The sequence below is a fragment of the Xiphias gladius genome, chromosome 8, assembly GCF_016859285.1.
Source record: "Xiphias gladius isolate SHS-SW01 ecotype Sanya breed wild chromosome 8, ASM1685928v1, whole genome shotgun sequence".
NCBI classification, from domain to species: domain Eukaryota; kingdom Metazoa; phylum Chordata; class Actinopteri; order Istiophoriformes; family Xiphiidae; genus Xiphias; species Xiphias gladius.
In genome coordinates this window covers 28,583,401-28,604,177 of record NC_053407.1, presented here as the reverse complement: position 1 = coordinate 28,604,177, position 20,777 = coordinate 28,583,401, and the positions used below count along the sequence as shown (strand labels likewise).

Here is a 20,777-nt window from a genome sequence, read left to right as displayed (position 1 = left end):
GAAAAGAGCACCGTGCCGTCAGTTGACCAGCAGATGGCAGAGCGGCACCACGGATCGGATCCGACAGGTTCTCTCTGGAGATGGGGGGGTTTGTACTGAAAGAAAAGGCCCTTTGGCTTAAAACGAGTTCTGCACACGATTTAAAGTCTTCTTACCGCAGAAATCTTCCGATCCACCTTAACGTCTTCTATAAAATGCAACGAGGCCTGTTAGAAAGGTCACATCACTTCGACTATTTACCTGTCCCTCCATCCGGGGTGTAATGAATCACCACTAAACTTCAAGACATCCCTTACTGCTCCAACAGCTCTATTTCTCTTCTCTCTTTCGTAGCTGATGTTTCAGTTTTTCGGCGGTTTGACATTTTAATCCTGCAAAATATCAGAGTTTTGTTAGCGGCAGAATCTTCTCTCTCGTGCATTCACTCCGCTCTGTGCCCCGCGTGTCCTGCGTCCGCCAGGTTATTCTTGGAGAAGAGGCCAAAATTAAATAAGATTAATTTTCAGTGCAGCACTGCTCCGGTTTGAACGCCTGCTAATGGTGAAGGTGCAAATACCAAAAGAATAAATGAGCAAAAAAACCATTGTGGGCAAGACTCTTGTCTTTGTATGTCACTACGACGGAAGACCTGAGACCGTGTTTCACAGCCTTCTGTCCTTATTTCAGGTCCAGTCCAGACAATAACCGATCCTGATCACAGAAACCTGGATAAACTGAGCCTAGTTACTCCCTATCTCTGATCTCTATCTCAGCACAGTAGTAGTCCCTGGCTGTTTGTTTCCATGTACAAATCCAGCTGCAAAAATGTCGACAGCCTTGTTAAAAGTCATTACTTAGTCTTTTATTTTGAAAGAGTCATTAAAAGACTGTATGAGCCGAACAGCCCAAGTTTTAAAAAAACCCTCACGCAAGTCACGAGGTTTTACACATTCCTGCAGCAACACTTTATGTACATTTATTTTGTTTCACACAATAAATACAAATAAAAACCACAAAGGAGGTGAAAAGAAAAAAGTCTTTCTCCTGCAGGACTCTGGTTTACCGGAGACCTTCAACCTGCAGGCGTTTCAGGCGGGGTCAGGTTCGGACCGCGTGGAGGAGGGCTTGGCGACGGCGGTGTGGCAGATCTGGTAGCAGGTTTGGCTCCGTCCCCCGTCGTCCTCTGCCCGGTAAGCTGCCAGACACAGATCGAGCCACGGACACTCACCTGAGGACACAAAAACGCAAGACCAGCTTCACACACACACACAGTTACGCTCACCTACACAATTTCACGCTGAAACATCAAAGAAGAAAACTAATCTGTCGTCTTTCAGGCCGGCTGAGATCAAAAAACTCTCCAGCCGGGCTCTGTGTTGCAACGGTTAGAGATACAGATTCATTCTAACCTGAGTCCTGAGTCCCTGCAGAGAACAAAACCTGCTGCTGGTTGGGGTCCGTCTTATTTCTACGTATGATGCAGTTATAATACACAGCGTTTCTTCTATCTGATAACCTGAAATAACCTGACTTTACAGCTAAGTCTTCTTCACTACCGTCACGTCACTGTCAAGGACGCTGCTGCTGGACTGAAGTTTTACACTTTAAACTCTCTAATCCAGGTGTGTGAGAGTTTCACAGATGTACCCGTGCTGCCCCCTGGTGGACAGAGGGTGTCCATGATTTGATGGATGCCTCTCTGAGCCTCCTGATTGGCTGCCGCGTCCTCCGCCGACACGCTGAAGAACAACTCCTGATTAAAGAAAAAAAATAGTTAAGAGATAACAAACAAAGCGAATGTGAGTCGGATTCTACAAACCCGACGTAAAAATGATCACTTTTTAATGTTTACCATAAAAATGGCTTTAAGACGTCTGTTTTGTCAGTACTCTCACCGCACTCCTGTTCAAAAGCATCCTGATGGACTTTATTCATCAAAACTGCAGTTCTTCCTCTGATTTATTCACTGAATCTGAATGTTGTCTTACTCTGTCAGTAAGCACAGAAGTCTCTGAGCCCACACCGCGGTAACTCATCAGTGCTTTCTTCTTGTTTTTTTCCCTTTAGTCTCTTTTTCTTCGTTTCACCTGCTTTTCTGTGAACCTCTCTCTACGTTTAGGTAGCTTTGTGACGTCATTAATCCCCAGAGGGAAAACTAAACTGTGTCATTGATGCACAGTGATGAATAACAAGAGAAACACAATTCACACACAGCAGACAACATATATTATTAGAGTAGTGACACAAACACACAAACTGCATAAAAAACATTTATACTACATATTTTGGTGTGTTTTTGCAGGGCAGATTTTCTCCCTTCTCCTTGCGATGTAAGCCTGAGTGAGCGGGATGTTAAATGTGATCTGAAACTCACGGCGTCTCTCCACAGGAAGACGTCCAGCGTGTCGGTGGCGTCCTGCAGCTCGAGCTTCATCAGCAGGACGAACTGCAGCAGCTGGACGCCGAGAGCTGCGGGACGGACGACCAGAGACATTAACGCCGTGTGATTTGTTTCAGAGGAAAAGCTGCAGCTTGAACAGACCTGAGATCAGCCACAAGTTGTTCAGGAACTTTTACAACCAGCTGAATCAGGAAGAAGAAAAAAGGGGCGCAAGGGGCGAGTCTGGGTGAAAAAGTGTCAGAGTAACGTTGGCGTCGCAGATCCTGCGGATATGAGCAGTGGTTTTTTTCTAAAACTCTCTCAATTGAAAAACTATAATGTCGGAAAATTAGGGCTGCGCTTAGCGAGCGTTTTTATTATTGATTAATGCCAGAATGCCCAAAACGCAACCCAACCCAATTTCCCATGAGTCCAAGGAGACATCTTCGAATATCTAGTTAAACTCAAAGATATTCAGTTTACAGGGATATAAAACAGAGAAAAGATGCAAATCGTTCAATTAAAGGAACCAGAGAATGGCCGGGGGTTTTTAAAAAGCGATTTAATTTCTGTTGATCGAATTATGAAAAGTATCACCCAAACTTGATGCTTTCTTCTGTTAAAGTTGCAACGATTGATTTTTTCGGCCTTTCACAGAAGAGGGAATAGGCTGAAGACACAACACTGAAACATTAGTGTGAATGTGGGCTGTTTCCTGTGTGTGTGTTCTCCACCTCCACAGTCCAGAGATTCCAACCGAGCTCTCTCTCACCTTCTGCAATGATTTTCTCATCGATCACCTCGACTCCGTCGGCACTCGGCTCCCTCACCGCAGCCTCAGAGCACTGTTTACACCTAAAGCGCAGACAGGAAATCATAACGAGTGTGAGAGTGGTGAAGAATGTGCAGGCGTCCTTTAAGGGCTCAGCACAGTCTCCGCCGCCATCTGCACAGCACTTCTGGTTCTCCGCAGTGCCTTTATTTTGAAATCTGTCCAACTTTATCTCGACAACATTTCCCCAGGTGGAACGATGAGACTCCACAGCACAGTTAACTGCATCACATGCAGGATATCTTCCTGTATATGAAGCAGGGTGAGGAATGAACTTTCAGTCTCTACTTTTAAGCCAGCATGGGTGATAAGTCATGTGAGTGCGCAGAAAAAAATGGAAATCTAAATGTTTGAGGTGCCTTAGAAACAGTGTCTCCGTGACGCAGAGAGCGAGGCCAAGTTTATTTTTACACGGTAATGTCCCGCTCGCTACATGCACTGGTCACTCTTCTTTAACAACCTAATTTAAAGGGACTCTTATCAAAAAAAACAAACAAACAAAAAGAAAACCAAAAAAAACCAAAAAAACCACACGAGTAAAAGATTTTTCAATGAAGCTCATCTCTGACCCGTAGTATCTCTTCCTGCCCCTGAACAGGAAAGGTGCCGACAGATCGAGCAGAGCCAGGTGACCTCCTGACGACCTCACGGGGACGATATTCTGGTAGCTGGCCGCTAGTCGACACGTTTCCTCCAGAGTCGATCCTGCAAAACAGCACAACCTCTGTCACCAGGTGATTTCAGGATGGAAACCTCACTGTCTGTGCCTTTTTTTTGGGGGTCGATGGCAGCACAGACAATAAATCTTCTCCTTTCAGCTGATGGAGACTCTCGTACGATGTGCTCGATCAATTCCCTTCAAAGGTGTTCATATTTTCAGTTTCACAGTTGCTAACACAAAAAGACAAAATAAGACTTCTACAAAGTGTTGGAGAAGACTTTTACCCATGAGGAAGAGGAGCTCTTTGGTTTTGCCCTCAGACATGAGCTGCGTGGACAGGTGAACGCTCAGAGTTCGGTGCGGGGATCCCGGGGAGCCTCCGGGGATGTCAACCTGCCCGGAGAGCGACCACGGCGGGGGACTGCAGGGTCGAGACTCCCTGGATGCCTCAGAGAACAGGCCTGCCAGCAGTTCATCATCCGGAATGTCCAGCCTGAGGTAAGAGTTTAGAACCAGAGGGAAATCAGGTGATTTTACACATCTAACACAGAGACTTTGCTGCTGTTCCCTCTCCAGGCAAATATTTACAGATGAATCTGAAAGGTAGAAACGAGGAAAAGTAAATATACACAGCTTTAATAATTCAGTGGTCTCCTTTTGTGCACAGTCGAAACTGTTTGTCTACTTTGAAAGTTAAATGTGCTGTGCCACCACAATTTGGTGAACAAGTTTGTGGATTTCCATTTGATAAAACTGAACGTAATTTCAAAACCTTAAAAATTCATCAATCACATACAAAGTCAGTTGCATCATATTTAACTTCAGAGCTTTGCTGTTGTGAAATATCAACACCTACAGGCACAAATATCTGCATCTACATACATGAGATTAATTTAAGACCAATTTAAAAGCCAAACAACAAAGGAAAACTAGAAAACCCAGCACATCCCTCATCCGACTCAGCAGAGCTGCAGCAGTGGATCAGTAAAAAAATACTCTTTATAAGGTTTGCATTATAACAATAAAACATTCACCAAAAAGAGACACGTCAGGAACGAGTGCCTGCTTAGTCTTTTGATACTGTGACACTCGGTGACTCGGTGTGTGTGTGTGTGTGTGGACGTTGTGTGAGCCTACATAGATGTACACTTGCTGCAGTAGAGTTTCAGAGCCTGATGGAGTCTGCGGGGCTCGTAGGATCTCAGCTTGACTCTGACGTGGTGAGTTCGACCTGGATCGGACCGCTTCAGCTCGGACAGCGTCACTGGCTGCAGGTCGTGACTGCAGCGTCTCTCTGACCAGCCAAAAAAAACACAAAACAAAAAAACAACAGAGTGACTTTGATCAACTTTTGAAGTTTTTATTGCTGTGTAGAAGGGAACGAACGGAAAATGGACTGTTGAGCTATCAAAACACAGCCTGTAGTCACAGCTGCTTTTAGACGTCTAAAACACACACGTACTAGACACACTATGACCCGGAAGACTGAGAATCATTCAAATATAAGACATCCAGACATTTTAAAAACACTTCTAGTACTTGCAGACACCCTGCAATCTGGATTCCTGTTTTGTCTCCGATGTCAAATCCCACAGCTAAAACAACTAATTATCAGTCATCATCCTGCACAGCGTCTCGTATGCTGTCGACTGGATTTACAAAATGGTTTTTCACCAGAGAATCAAACAACCGGCAAACAGCACGTTTCAAGTCTCGTCATAAAAGTCGACCCGGGAAGCGGGAAGGAAAAACGTGGACAGATCCAAAAAATTTCGGAATGACCTGGATTCTGTTCTGCACGGATGTAAAAGGACACGATTTACAGTAAATGGCCTAAAATCATACAGAAATCCTGTACAATGTTGTCTTAGATGCTGGTGTCAGTTTGAATGAGTGAGGTGAATGTTTAAGTGTGAAAACAAGTTGGGAGACACGTGTAAAAAAATAATCCTGAAAAGTGACAAGTGTTTGTAACATTTTTAAAAACCTTATTTATAATCAAACTCTTACTTGAGAAATCCAAGTTGAAAACATTTGTTAACTATTGTAACATTGGTTGAGGTGCTACTGACCCATCCAACCTTAACAGGAGAGGTTTGTGACAATAATAGCTATTTGAACCAGCTATGACTGAATCTGCTCTGCTGTTTAGGAAGTTTAATTCATTAACTGTTCATAGCATTAATATGTTTAACGCATGTGTGTTTATATATGAGCATTTGTTTGTACTCAACGACCTTCCTGATCTTTTCCCATTTCATTCATATTCTACCAGGTCTTCAAAGGGTTTTCATTTCCCTTGCTGTTGTACTTTTTTTTGACTTTTCACTGATGAGTGACCGGCGGTGAGTTTAAATATATTCCAAACTGAGAGAAAAAGACATTAAGCCAGACTTAATCTGATAAAATGACTCCGCAACATTTAAACAAACCACTAATCTTCAAATACGTTCTCCTTTTGTTGATTGGGACCTGTTGAGCTGCTGCAGTGTTGGGTTTCATACCTGTGCTGCACTCCACTGTTTCACCATCTGAAAAACACAAACAGAGAAACCATCAAGGACCGAGCCGGATGCAGAAGTGGACAAAGTCTATACGCAATAAGTAGCACAGGCCGTTAAACAAACTGTGTACTTCTGAGCTGCTCCTGCTGACAGCTGCGGAAAAAACTAAATCATCTGATCTGGAAAAGCGTTTTATTAGAAGGCTTAAAACAAACAAACGGGCTTTTCTGCCTGCCCCCGGCTCACATATCCTTCAGCGTTTGTGTGCAGTCATCACAATCACTGTAAACATCTTCCTGTTATCGAGCGGCAGTTTCTAAAGAACGATCCGCCGAAGAAAAGCCGGTAAAAGGCTGCATTTTGAATTTTGATTTAACTGAAGTAAAATAGTTCTATTCCCTTGTTAGAAATGTCCTTTAAAATTCAGGAGGCAGCGCTATTCACAGCAGATAAAAGCAAAAAATATCTGAGCATTATGAAAACAAGAACCCTTCAAAGAGAGGATAAATAAGGAAATACATTATTTTAAGTGTTTAAACTACATCACTGTGAGTTCTCAGAGACGTGAGAAAGAATTCTTGGGGATGTGCAGTATGTTCTGTATAATAAGAGTGCTGCACATCAACTGATATACCGCCAAACTGTTTGCATGTTAATAAAGGAGTACATTTACAAAAAGGACTTTTTTGCTCCTCTTGCAAAGAACCTGCGTCCCAAATATTTTCTCCACTCAGAGTTACACAACAGACATCAGGCCTGCAGGTCTGAACACAGAGCTTTTTTAATGTGGGAGAGTTTTAGTGCTGCGGCTGTCTCTCTGTCTGCATGGAAACCTTCAGGTCAAAGTGGAAGTTTGGACTTATTTTCCCCCCAGTGAAGCACGGGCTTTTAGAAGGCCCTGCTAATGGAGGCAGCTCCCTGCAGATTCAATCCATCCATCCAGCCAGCCAGCCATCATTTCGTCAGTGAGGAGATTGGCGTGTCTGAGCAGTCAGGATGATCATATTTCCGCTGCTCATCATTCTTCTTTCTTTGCGAGTTAGTCACGCAATGAAAATGTTTTGATTTTCATTCTCAGTCATTCGTAAGCAGACACTATGAAGGAGGGTTATTGGAAAACCTAGACTTCGGATTCAACAGCCATGCTAGCAGCTCTGTGAGGTTGTGCTTTGGGCTAAATGCTAACGATGACATGCTCACAATGCTACTGACGCTGAGCAAGCGGCTAGCATGAACACCATGAATGAACAGAAAACATCAGACCATCAGGCTAAATATCCTTTTCCAGCTTTAGTACCTCATATAAAACAATAAATTATAACAAACCAGAGATTCTACAATCATGCTAGCAGCTCAAACATCTGCACAAAAACTCCAAGTTTAATCAAGTGATCAATGCTGGTGCAGGAGCAAGCGCCTAGTGGTCAAGAGAGGACCTGCAGCTGCTGATTGGTCAGGACACCAGAAAGTTTGACCTATAGGGCTGTTTCATACTCAGAGACTCTGGTGGAGTGCTCCAGACTTCCAACAACTCTGAGTCGTTCAGCTCTGGGAGCGGGTCATTGTCATCCTCTGGGAAGGCCTCAAGGACTCTGCAGACACATGAAGAAGAAGAAAATGACCTCTTGTTATGAGTCTTGTGATCCCCACCGCACACATACATAAATACAGTAAATAATGCCAGTGAGCTTAATCAAATACTGGGGTTCTTTTTCATTTAAATATCTACATTTAAAATACTGAGAAAGGGATGTAACAGCTGGGGTTGATCTTAAACTTCATCAAATCCTGGATTATTTCATACTACACAACAGATTTAAATCTGCTTCCAAACTTTTGTTTTCCTCTAAACATTCCTCTTTAAACCCACTGCTCTAAACTTTAAAAGTCTCAAAATAAAATTTTGAATATTAAAAATGGCTGCATTTTTTTTAAAGGTGGATGGAACAAAACTTAAACTTGGTAAGGTTTGTGTTTAAGGATAGAAAAAGATGTGTTTTGAAACTATGATTAAATAAATCTTTTCTTAAATAATCCTTGATGGTGCATCCTGTCTAGATTTGAATAAATGGCAGCTTCTGCAGAAGTCCAACTGCACACATCTTGTCTACACTAATACTGCTTTGGTCATTTTTGGTCCTATTACGAAGTAGAACCAGTACCGGAGCCCAGTGTGCAGTATGTAGTAGTTATCTACAATGACTTTTTTCATTTTTAAGCCTCAGTATATTTGTCCCCTTTCTCCTGCTGTACCTCTTCAACTCCTGCACGTCGGGGCTGTTTTCGGGTAGAACCCGGATCCCCCTGCCGTACGCCGTCCCACCATGCAAGTGAAAAGCCAGGTGATCCACCTCCTCTGATTGGCTGCTTGTGATGCCGGGTACCTTGCTGGATCCCGGTATCGCTCGCAGGTTGTAGATCCTCAGGAAGGCTCCGGGCTGACGGGACAAAGAGGACAATTAAAAAAACAAAAAACAAAAAAAGCATTCGTCAAAGATAAGAAATTACTATTTAAATATTAGAAACATTTTAATTTTATTTTTTTTATAAAACTGCGGTGACGTGGTATCAGCTGCAGCGCCCAATCATACACAGATATCTAAAGGGGTGTGTCGGATGCACAAAAGACTACCGCAAGGGATGATCTCATGTATCACCACTCAAGCCTCCTCACTCCTCCTTAACGGCAATGAGTGAACTGAGACGCCCCTCATGACGGTGCTAAGGAACGACTTAAGGGTCACCCGGGGAGTGAGGAGACGCGAAATAGGGCAATGAGAGGCACCCGTATTATCAGAAAACAGTCACCTGCTTCCACATCCAGCAGACACAGAGCTACGTGGTCATTCATTGAAGGGAAGTCCAATATTCACTCTCCTTTTAGCTCTTGTTTGGTCTCCTCCAACTCCTGAGAAAAATATCTGTCTCTTTAGCTGCTAGTTGTTTCTGCTTTCTTCACCAGCTAGTCCCTAACTTTGTCTGCCTGCTGTTTGTTGAGGGACAGGTAGTGCTCAGTGGGTTTATCACAGCTTGTTCAGAAAATTGGGACTGAATCCAACAGTAAATGTGCCAGAAAACCAAAAGTACGATGCAAAAAGAAATATCGGGGGATTCACAAACCATGTGACACCTTTTGAATTACAGTCATTTTATCCATTGTTAATATAAAAATGATGATTAAAGCAGTTTTAATGAATTTCTTGTACCTTGATTCTTGTAATGAATCAAACAATTAAAAAATAACTTTTCTCTAGTCCAGCACCTGTAGAATCAACTCCTCACTGACACAGAGACGGCAACTGAACATGCCGCAAAAGGATTTATCCATAGGTTCCATCAAACTGTTTAACCTGTGCAGGTGTTCCTATTTTTCTGGTCAGTCAGTGTAGACTTCATCAGGTTTTATCACTCAGCAGGTGGCGATGTTGCACCAAACTTGCAGGACTTGGTTTGGACGGGTTTGTCATTTTTGGTTTTTCGTTTCTCCGTCAGCTCTCCGTCATGACGAGCCTGCAGCCGACAGATATCTGTCCTCCATCTCAAAATTGACTGACGGTTCACTGATCGAGTGTCAGGAGGATTCACTCTGTTCAGAGATTTCACTGAATACTATATACTATTTTTACATGGCAGGGCTTAGTCAATATGAGACCCAGATATTCACGTCTATATAAACTTTAATTGCATTATGGCTGGAGAGCAGAAGACTGTCTCAGAAAGTGAATCATCCATAAGCAGTGGCTTTTTTAAAATCCATTTTCTCCGTTTACTGACTGAAGTTTGAGTCAGTGTCAGGGTGGATTAATAGCTGATCTCCTGAGGCTTCTCTTCCTCTGAAGGTCCACATGAAGAGCGGAGAGATGGACTGGGGGAAATTGAACAGCCCTAACCACTCTCATGGAGGCATTGAAATATCTGGAATTATCCTTTTATCTAGAATTATTTCCACACAACTGGATGCTACTTTGAAAATGACTAACAGGAGAAGCTCTGCCGTTTATGTGAGTTCAAAAACTGAAAAAAATGGATGTTCTCTTCCCCTCTGTGTCATGATCTGGGAACAGGATATGTAATGAGATTAAGAAAAGGTAAAAGACTAAAACAATGAAAAAACCTTAAGAGAAGGAAAATGACAGATTGCCAGATTATTTAGGCAAAGCATGAAAGTGTCTAAATTTAGTCGATGCTCTTTAACTCTTCAGCTCCAAATGAATGATAATGTTGCTCTATAACTGCTTGATGTGTAAATAAGTAACTGTTAGCTAAATAGTTTGCCACAACAACTTAAATGATATGTAAATGTTGTGTTTACAACTTGTTTCTGCTCTCCCCAAGTGGCCAGAAAAATTAGATGTTTTTTACGTTTGAGGCTCACAAGTTAATTTTCCAACACTTATTGTGGGTTATTTTTCGAGGGGTTTGACAAACAGCCATTGTCATTTAGAAGTTATTGTAAAAGCTTGTAAACTGTCACACTTGTGGTCTTAGTGAGTTTGGACTGAACACAAAAGCGAATTTTAAGGGGGGCTCTGAATTCATTTAAAATCAATGGAAAGCCGCAAGCGGATGCGGAGAGATAAATTCACACTTCATTCTTTTTAGGCGGCGCAAATCCGCATGAGTTGAACATTTCTGAATACAAGTGACAAATCCCACTAACCCCAAAGCATATTCCAAAAAAGGAGTGAAAATGAAGGAAAATCAAACTCCAGAGTGACATGAAATGAAGCCTTCTGGTACATTCAGCCTCCGTTTTCAGTCAGCCACTCCATCCCCTGGCCACCCATCTTCTAGCAGACATGAATCATCGATCATCATTTGGAAACATACCTGCCTTTATTGTTGCACACTGTTTAATCCCATCAAAAGGCTGGAGGATTTTCTAACACAGGATTTAAAACAGTCAGACCCTTCTAAAGGTAATCTGATTAGTAACCTCTTTATCTTCATTTGAATAAAAATTGGCTTCCATGAAGTTAAATTTAATGCACCAAGGCTAGAAGAAGCACACTCCTCTTTTTCTTTGGGTGTGTGTGTTCGTTTCAGTTCTATTCATCTTGAGCAGCACTTTCTAAGTACATAGGAAAACATGCTATTTGAATATGAATCGTAATTAAGATCATTTAAAAATCCCTGTGAGGCAGGAAGCAAACAATAAGACCAAACAAGACAGTATTTTTGTTTGCAGAATTCCAGACTCTGCCCAGGTTTTTATTTTGTCTCCGGAGACCTGGATGTTTAGCAGAATGAGACAGAGGAAAACAACTGTAAGTACGTGCGAGTCTGGTTGTGTTTTCTCAGAGCTAAATGAGAGTTTAGCTGAATTTACCAGAGTTTGTGTTTGGATACAGTTGTAGAGAGAACTGAGAGAGTGACTAATGCTGGAATACTGGGAGAAAAACACCAGAGGACAGACGGCAGGGCGAATAAAGGTGGCATCGGCTCCGATCCGGCCCGGACTAGCTTACTGTCTGTATTCACAAATGAAATCCTCTCTGGTAGCCCTGAGAGGCCAGGTGTGATTATAATGAGCAGACATTCAGCTGAGAGAAGCAACATTAAGTTTAGACCAGAACATGACTCGTCTGACCAGAGGACCGAGGTCAAAAAAAGTACGCCCAAAAGTACAGTAGCTTACTGTAGATGAAAAAGTTGGAGCTGAAGTTCTTCCAACATCTTCTGACGGTGACAAAACTTGCAGGCTTTAATTTTTATTAATCTTTTTTAAGTTGCTTTTTGAATTCGGATTTGCATTAGAACAGTTTGGAGGACGATTAAACACAGTCTCTCTTTAACCCTGATTGTGTTGGTGTCCCGGGAAAGCTGTTCTTTAGTGATGCTTGTCTTGACCTCTTCAGGCTGTTTTCCCTCCTCTATTCGCCTAGAAAGTTGGTGAAGTTGCGCCAGAAATCCCTACTCTGATTCTAGACAATAACAGACTCTCAGATGTCCACATAGAGACAATAGTGGACTCCTAGGAGTCCACATAGGGAGCCAGGTACATCAAGGAATGGTTTTCCCAGTGTGGCTTGGACAAACCTGACTGGTCTGAAGAGTGCCCTGACCTCAACGGATGAACTGGAACACCGACTGTGAACCAGGCCTTATCACGCAGCATCAGTGCTGAACCTCTCTTATGCTCTTGTGGCTGAATGGAAATAAATCCCTGCAGCCTAGGTCAACAGGCGGTTGACCCGGGCTGCAGAAAGACTGAAACCAGAAGTGTGGAGGCTGTTGTTGTTAGCCTGGTTCCAGATCTCTGAATCACCGCTAACATCTCAGATTTATTCGTTGATTCAGACAGGTCTACTGTTTGGCGTTGGGATCATTTTCTCTTCTGAGATCATTCTCAGAAGAGAAAAAACAAAAAATATCAAGAAAAACGATTTTGGTTATGTTCAAGCAAAACAATGATACAGTATAAACCAATTTTGAAATTTCTTTCCACACAGTAATTTGAGTGGGGCAATTTTATGCTTTATTTTAATTAGACACATTTCTTTCACCATAACTTTGGTTTCCTATGTTCAGTTTAAAAAGAATTTTGTAAAATAACGTCTATATTTCCTCAAACATATAGAAAAAGGGTTGTTTTGGTATTTCAGGTACTGTATCAGCTCAGAAAATGTTACATAATACCGAGCCTTACATTATGAGGTGTTAGCCAGGGCTGCTTGTTCTCAGTCTTACTATTTGTACCCTCCTCTGAACCCTTAATATCAGTTTCTGTATCAACACCGACCTCTGGTTATGACATTGGAAAAAAAAAAAAAAAAAACGATCTTAAAAAAACAACAACATTATTTGCAACTTTGGTCAGCTTTACTGGATTTATGTGAGTCTTTATGAATGTACCTGAAGTAGAGCTGGTGAATACTGATTCAGATTAAAGCCGCTGTCTCTTTTTTTTCTTTTTTGTGTGTGCATATTTTAGCCCATGAACTACACATTATGTATACTTTTCACTGCAGGTGACAATTTTTCCAAAGGTCACTCTTAAAATCTCAGACGTCAGCGTGTCCTTAAATGCATCAGCAGGAGGCTAGAACATTTTTTATATTCATTAATCTGTCAATCAGGCTTATCTTGTCTGCAGCTCGTTCAAAATGCAGCAGCCAGACTGCTCCCTGGTACCAAGAAGAGAACGCATCTACCCTGCACTGGCCTCTAGCCCTGGCCACTGCTTACCAGTGAAGTACAGAAGTGATTTTAAGATTCTTTTGTTTGTTTTTAAAGCAACGCATGGATTACTGTCAGGTTACCTCTCTGAACTGCTCATTCCCTATTCCACCTCCAGACCCCTCATGTCTGCTGACCATTCCATGCAGCCATTTAAAATCCAAAGGTGAGCAAGCATTTTCCCTTATTGGCCCTAGATTGTGGACTAGTTTGCCGGTCACTATTAGACCTTCCCCCTCCACTGATATCTTTAAAACTGGTCTAAAGATCCATCTCGTTTCTTCAGCATATTAATTGTCATCGTAAAGACACAGCTGACCACACTCTGGCTTTCATTTGTTTGTATTTTATTACTTCTCTTTGCAATGTTGTTGTCTTATGATTCTATCCAGATATTCTATGCTTTAATTTATTTATCCTCTTATTATGGTCTGTGTTTTTATTTGATCGTTTCCTGTGTTTTTAATTGGTTGTAATCATCAATCAGATAATCACATGATTTAATCTTTATGTAAAGCACTTTGTTCAACGTTAGTTGTTTTTAAATGTGCTCTATAAATAAATTGACTTGACTTCTCTTAAAAATAAGGTATCACAAGGAATATTTATTTGGCATCAATAAATAAACTCAGGTGTTTATACTGGCACCTGTTTGTAAATTGGGACTGCGGGTGATTGGACTCAGAGGCCTGGTAGCCTTTATTTAGACTTATTTCAAATAAATGCTACAGATGTAGACTTTCATCAAAACTTAAAAACACACAAACCGTACAGCATGGTACAGCAAGGGAGTAATTTTCTCTGCTTTCGGTGGGAGGTTACAAGAATTTTAAGTCTTCATTGGAAAAAAATTACCTGAGAATATTTCCTTTTTAAAGGAAGCAAAAGCTCAGGAGAAAAGAGAAAATCACCTCATGGCTCCATCACGGTAGGAGAATTAGTCATACTCTTAGAGCTCTGTGACCAGCTTTTTGAGCTCTTTGACCAATCCTATCATTCAGCTGAAACCATACTTATCATTATCAGCATGTGCACAGGGGGCCATCAGGGGCCATAGGACACGCTAGTCCACAAGTCAGAACAATCGGGCTGTATGACAAAAAAAAGGCTCCCTGTAGCGGCCCCTGCAAACAGGGTGAGGCTGCAGGGCTGCATTTTCTTTTTAAAGAAGTTGAGGGAGCAGAGTGGGGCAGCCTGTGGGGGCTTCTGTAAGTACTTGATCTGTATGAAAACTAAAGACTCCACAGTCCACCCACTGCCCGACAGCCAAGACACCACTGCCACTGTCTCATGGTATTAGTGATGCTCGGCTGCTCAGTAAAAAGAGATTCCTTAAATTTCAAAAGATTGCTTAGGGCTTCCATGGCTTCTTGTCGAGCCGTGGCTCAATAAAGCAGCCAAAAAAAAAAATTGTGCCCACACTGAGAAGAAGAAACATTCATTTCACACTAGTGTCTATATGGAGCAGCAGGAAATGTGCTTTAAAAACCAGACAGATACAGCCTGACTTGACAGCAGGGCTCTTTGTGCTGGAAAAAAAAAAAAAAAAAAAAAAATCAGCTCAATGGGAAAGAGGGGATCTGACTGACTGAAATACACGTAATTTCAGATTAAATACCGTGACTGCACTCTCAGACATTAAGTAAAACAATCAAAGACAGGAAATAGAGAATATTTTCATTATTGAATAAGCAGTCAATAATATTTTAATTCATGAATCACTTCTAGAGTCCAAGATATACTGCCATTGCTTAATTTAGGATATCGCCAATATATCAGTATCAGAATACTTTTCGGCCAATGAATAACAACAAATGTGAGTATGTAAAAGTCAACGACATGTTTGAGGTTGTTTAAAAAAAAAAAACAGTGTCTCCATTACAGTCTGGCAGGAAATTGGTTAGAAGATCTGAATCACACGGATCCCAAATCATCTCATTTCACTATCAGTGTAGTCACTACATGATCATTGAAACCATCACCTGACAAAATAAATGTGTGGCCTCTGCTAATAAGCCTAATAAGCCTGACGTTATATGAAATAAAACTAGAGATGCTTTTTATTTCAGGTGTGGTGGTGCGTCTCCGCTCTGAAACATTGCTATGGTAGTGGCCTCAAAAATCAAGTACCGGTCGAGCTCTAATCCCTAAATCTACATAACAACAAAATATTCAATTATAGGAGGTTTTAAAATTTTTGTTTCAGATCAGGAGCATAATGTTTTCTTTATTTGGGGGTGTAAAACTATTACTTTTGCCCTAAACGGGTGTTTTTTCTTATTGTAACACAAAATATACAACTCTTAAATTGACATATGACATACAACATGACAAAGGTTAAGTTAACTGCACCAGCAACCAAACAGCTAGCATAAACAAAACGATGAGCTGGATAATGAAGGGAAAAATTCAATCAGGCCGCTCCTGCACCAGTGTCAGGACAACATTTCCAACGGACACAAGAGATATTAAAATCCAGCAAGTTTCCTGATCACAATGCTGCTCCCCAGAAGATGAACCCCTTTGGATTGTAACTCCATAACCTTCCCTCTAGCACCACCTTCAGGAGAAACCTTGCATTTTTAGCTCCACTACTGGTAAGGCCCTGTGAATATCTATCCCCCCCAGTCAAAGTCTTTAAGACTGGAGAAGGGACAGGATGAAATCACTGGGAACTGAACCTCACTACACATGCTGACGCTGGCCACAGAAACTCAAAAGGTGTCGAGGAGCACTATGTGGGGGATCCATGTGTGAGTGATCAAAAGCATATGTGATATGATCAAAAGCTCCAGAACAGCTACTAAACTGACCTTGTGGTGAGATTGCTTTGTTGTCTGCTATGTCCAAGGTCAAGAATAGAGTTCAGTCACATCATCAGTATGTTGTTTGTTATGTCCCAAACTTCCATTTTGTGGCTGACCAGGACCATTTTCCAATGTTTTCTCAATCAGTTGATCAAATAATGGTACTAACCACTGTGAGTTTTATGAAAAAGTCATCACTGACCTCCGGTGTTTTTTCATTTAAGGCCTTGATATTTAAGTTGCCCAGATATTTAAACATCCTTGGCTGACTTCAAAGTGAACAGCAATAGCACCACATTACAGGATACGTTAGCTCTAAAAGTTCCTCATACAAACGCTAAACTGGGAAAGACTGGCTTCCAGTACTACGGACATTACTACTGGAATGGATCGCAAAAGCGAAAAGAAATTACAGAAACCCATTCCTCCCAGAGATTTTAAAGTTCCACTCACTGGCATTTTTTAAAATACTTGTGACAATTGTAATAGTAATAGTAAATGTGATTGTGATTAAACAGAACCAGAAGGAATCCTCTCAACACTGTCTGAGTAGATGGATTCGCTATGACGACAATAGTTCAATACTCAACATGACTAAACCACTAGTTTATGCACTGTAGTCTCCGGAAGAGTGAGGGAGGTTCTGGGATTGTGTAGTGTTCTGGCTCATTATCTCTCTTCATGAATAATAGGAGGAGACTGAGGTGGTCCTCAAGGCCACCATGGAGTTAGACGGCCGCCAGGGAAATCCAGGCCCTCAAAACATTCAAAAACCTTCAGCAGGATTTAAAATTCCAACTGGTAGACAGACATGCACCATTTTATGCTACATGAACATAACATTTGTTTTCCTGTTCAAAACGTTGATGAGGAGCCAAAAGAACAGACTGTCAGACTATCTGAAACAGGAAAATGCTTCAAAATAAAAGCTTTTTTTAAAAACTCTGCTCTTCAGATCAGACATTACACCCACTCACACAGATAAATTTGTCCAAAGCCGTATCATCTAAATAGATGATCTGTACATGAGATGAAGACAGATGAGAGCTGTGTAATGAAGCGTCACTGTGAATGTGGATCTGAACTCTTGGTTATATGAGTGATGCTCTGCTGCCTTCTCAAGCGCCAGGAGAAGCAGCGTTTATGTTGCGGTCTATGGTTTTCGGGCGAGATTTGAGCCTGCGGGCTGATATGAAGTCTCATTTTCCTCATAGCTGTGTTCACTAAACAGGAAACAGTGTGGGAGTAAAGAGCGCGCTACATTAAAGCGTGACCCCCCCAAAAACATTCAGTGACATGGAAATGTGCACTTGGTCGACTGTGAGAGCTGAAAATGAGATAATGAGCGGAAGCTGTCGGAGCTCAACACAGACTGAGGAGATCACAAGGACAATGTGAACATAACAATCAACGGCTCAAACCTTCTCCACAATGTTTCAGGACGTGGCCATTGAAGAAAACAAAAAATTCAGTATTGAATTATAACAACAGAGTCCAAACCTCGCCTCTGGACATGTTGAATAAGCATTCACACAATTCATTATATAAAATCAGAGTATTGACATTAGTGGGGGGCACGCAGGCATGCACACACACACACACACACACGCACACACACACATAAGCGTACACACACACACGCACACACACACACGCACGCACGCACACACACACACACACACACACACACACACACACACACACACACACACACACACACACACACACACACACACACACACACACACACACACACACACACACACACACACACACACACACACACACACACACACACACACACACACACACACACACACACACACAAGAGTATTGCAAAAGAGTAGCGTTCCCTTAGTAGGTAGAGCTCAGTGGGAATGCCGTGCATCAGTTTGTTTCTAGGCGAAGAAATGAAGCCCATAGGAAAGAACACCCTACCTACAGTAAAACATGGTGGAGGTTCTATCATGCTGTGGGGCTGCTTTGCTGCCTCTGGTACCGAAGGCATTGAGTGTATCAAAGGAATTGTGAAATTAGAAGATTACCATTTTAGAGCGAAATGTGTTACCCAGCGTCAGAAAACTAGGTTTGAGGCAATGGTCTTGAGTCTTTCAGTAGGACAACGAGCCAAAGCACCAGCCAGTAGCACGAAAGAATGGTTGAAAAGGAAAAGATGGACTGTTTTAAACTGGCCAGCAATGAGTCCTGAACTAAATCCCATTGAAAACCTTTGGAGGGAGCTGAAATCTGCCATTGAAAAAGGAGAGTTTGAACGCATAGCAATGGAAGAGTGGCAAAAACCACCAGCAGACAGGTGCCAGAAGCTTCTGGATGGCTACAAGAAACATTTAGAGGCTGCCATTGTTGCTAAAGGTTCTGTAACCAAATATTAGTGAAGGGCGCCAATAATTGTGTCTGGGGTACATTTTGTGTTTGTGTTATTTCACTATTATGCAAGTTTTTATTTTTTGTTTTCTTTTGTTCAGTAACCTTGGACATTTTATTAAATATTTTTGATTATACAAAATTGTATAATTTGCATTTATTTCTGAAGATATTCTAAATTCTGTACTTAAAATTCAGGGATGCCATTAATTGTGTGTGTACACACACACACACACACACACACACACACACACACACACACACACACACACACACACACACACACACACAGACACACAGACACACACGCACCACACACACAGACACACATGCACATAAATATAGTGTATAAATAAACCATTCAGCCACAACATTAAAACCAGCTACCAGTTTTAATGTTGTGGCTGATCGCAGTATGTATCATAACATCATTGTTTGTGATGTTTATTTAAAAGCACTGCAGCTGTTGCCTTGTTGAGGCGTAAATATTATACCATGTTGGTTGCAGAGGGTGTTAAGTTATTGATTCAAAAAAAAGATAGTTTAGGACCGTGACTCTTATTTGGTTTATTTAGGATTAAATCCTAAACTTGATGTACCCCTTGTGCTTAAAAAGTAAAAACGGTAAAAGGTGCCCTGTGGAGTTTTCTTGTTAAGAAACAAGTTGTGTTTACAATCAGTTGTACTCACTAAAACACACCGAGTGTATCCTAGAGGTTAAACAAGCATGCTGAATTGTTTCCTTCCACAGTAATGGTATTAAATATATATATTAATTACTGATATTGATCAATATGAAAAAAAAAATTCTAATATAGTTTTTGGCCACATCGTCAAGCCCCACTAGGGTTCAGACTAAAGGCAGGTGCAGGTCTGGCAGGAAGAGAAAATGAAGTGAGTGAAGAGGTAACCAGGTAAACATCTGCACCGGAGATTCTGCAGAGACAGAAAGAGAAAGAATGCAGGAAGGAGAGAAGGGAAGATAAATGGATAAAGGAAGAATGGTAGAGTCAGGAGAAACTGAAAATGAGAGATGGACAAATGGATGGGGAGAGAGAGGGAGAGTAAGAGAGACACAGCGTAGGGGAGAATAATAGTGAGAGACCCTAGAGCTGGAAACAGGCAAGAGGAGGAAATACCCGAAAAACTGAGTTCTTCAGAGTTTCGTTTAAGGGCCAGTGTGTCTGCATTCAGAATTCAGCTCTCTTGACCAGAAAGACAGTGAGGGAACATTCACTATTTCTCGATTCACCCGTCAGCAAAAGGTCTGGTTATATTCTGAAAACAACCAGAATCAAGCTCAAAGGCCTATTACATTAAAAGCTCAATTAGGTGATACTGTATTTGAGTGCCACGACCTGTAATGCTGAGCCCACAGAGTTTTCTGAACCCTCAGAGCCTTACCGATAGTGGAGCTAACAATGTAAAGTTGAGGATGGCGCTAGATAAGGATGTCAGTGATTAATTCATTATTGCTCAGTTTCCACTAATGATTTAATTGATTAAAAATATGATAACCGACAATGCAGGAGACAAGGTCTTTCGGTAGAAACTGTCAGCAAATGTACTCTAGTCTTCTTTCGTACCCAATTGTGCCACTTGGTGGTGCCTCTTACCGTTTAATTCGATGGGGTTACACACGCGTCTGCCGCCCGTCCATGAGGGTTGCACAGATTATAAAACAAACACACCTCCTTGACATCCAAAGGAGGAAATAAATCGCAGTGGCCGACTATCAATTAAGGAAATAGCGAAAGAATTTGCGTCCCTAGCACTCACCATGAACAGTACAGTTAATCTCCTGGGGACCCTGTAAAAGCACAGCAAATTTCCTGCTACAGTAGAAAAGGCAGCTGCTAACTCATTTGGTTGCATCTTGTCAAACACAGCAAATTTTACGTCAGACTAAATTGCAGGGAATATTTTTAACCATGCTAACAAGTGGCTGCAGGGACGGCAATGTTAGTCGATCCACCACTCGAGTCCAGACTAAAAATACCTCGAGAACTATTGGATGGATTTGCCGTTAAATCCAACCCATTAAAATGAT

General features: G+C 41.7%; 1 protein-coding gene across 1 annotated transcript in view; it reads right to left on the bottom strand.

Moving 5' to 3' along the window:
- Window positions 1–939: 939 nt before the first annotated feature.
- The window catches only part of pot1 (protection of telomeres 1 homolog), a 68,401-nt gene continuing 48,563 nt past the window's right edge, over window positions 940–20,777 (bottom strand). The window contains exons 11-20 of the mRNA XM_040133846.1: window positions 8,610–8,794; window positions 7,851–7,948; window positions 6,357–6,383; window positions 4,990–5,146; window positions 4,137–4,345; window positions 3,761–3,896; window positions 3,132–3,214; window positions 2,354–2,448; window positions 1,627–1,732; window positions 940–1,207 (exon numbers count right to left, since the gene is read on the bottom strand). Of these exons, the coding sequence (XP_039989780.1) occupies window positions 1,068–1,207; window positions 1,627–1,732; window positions 2,354–2,448; window positions 3,132–3,214; window positions 3,761–3,896; window positions 4,137–4,345; window positions 4,990–5,146; window positions 6,357–6,383; window positions 7,851–7,948; window positions 8,610–8,794 (1,236 nt within the window). The 3' untranslated portion in view covers window positions 940–1,067. The remainder of the gene's footprint in view (window positions 1,208–1,626; window positions 1,733–2,353; window positions 2,449–3,131; window positions 3,215–3,760; window positions 3,897–4,136; window positions 4,346–4,989; window positions 5,147–6,356; window positions 6,384–7,850; window positions 7,949–8,609; window positions 8,795–20,777) is intronic.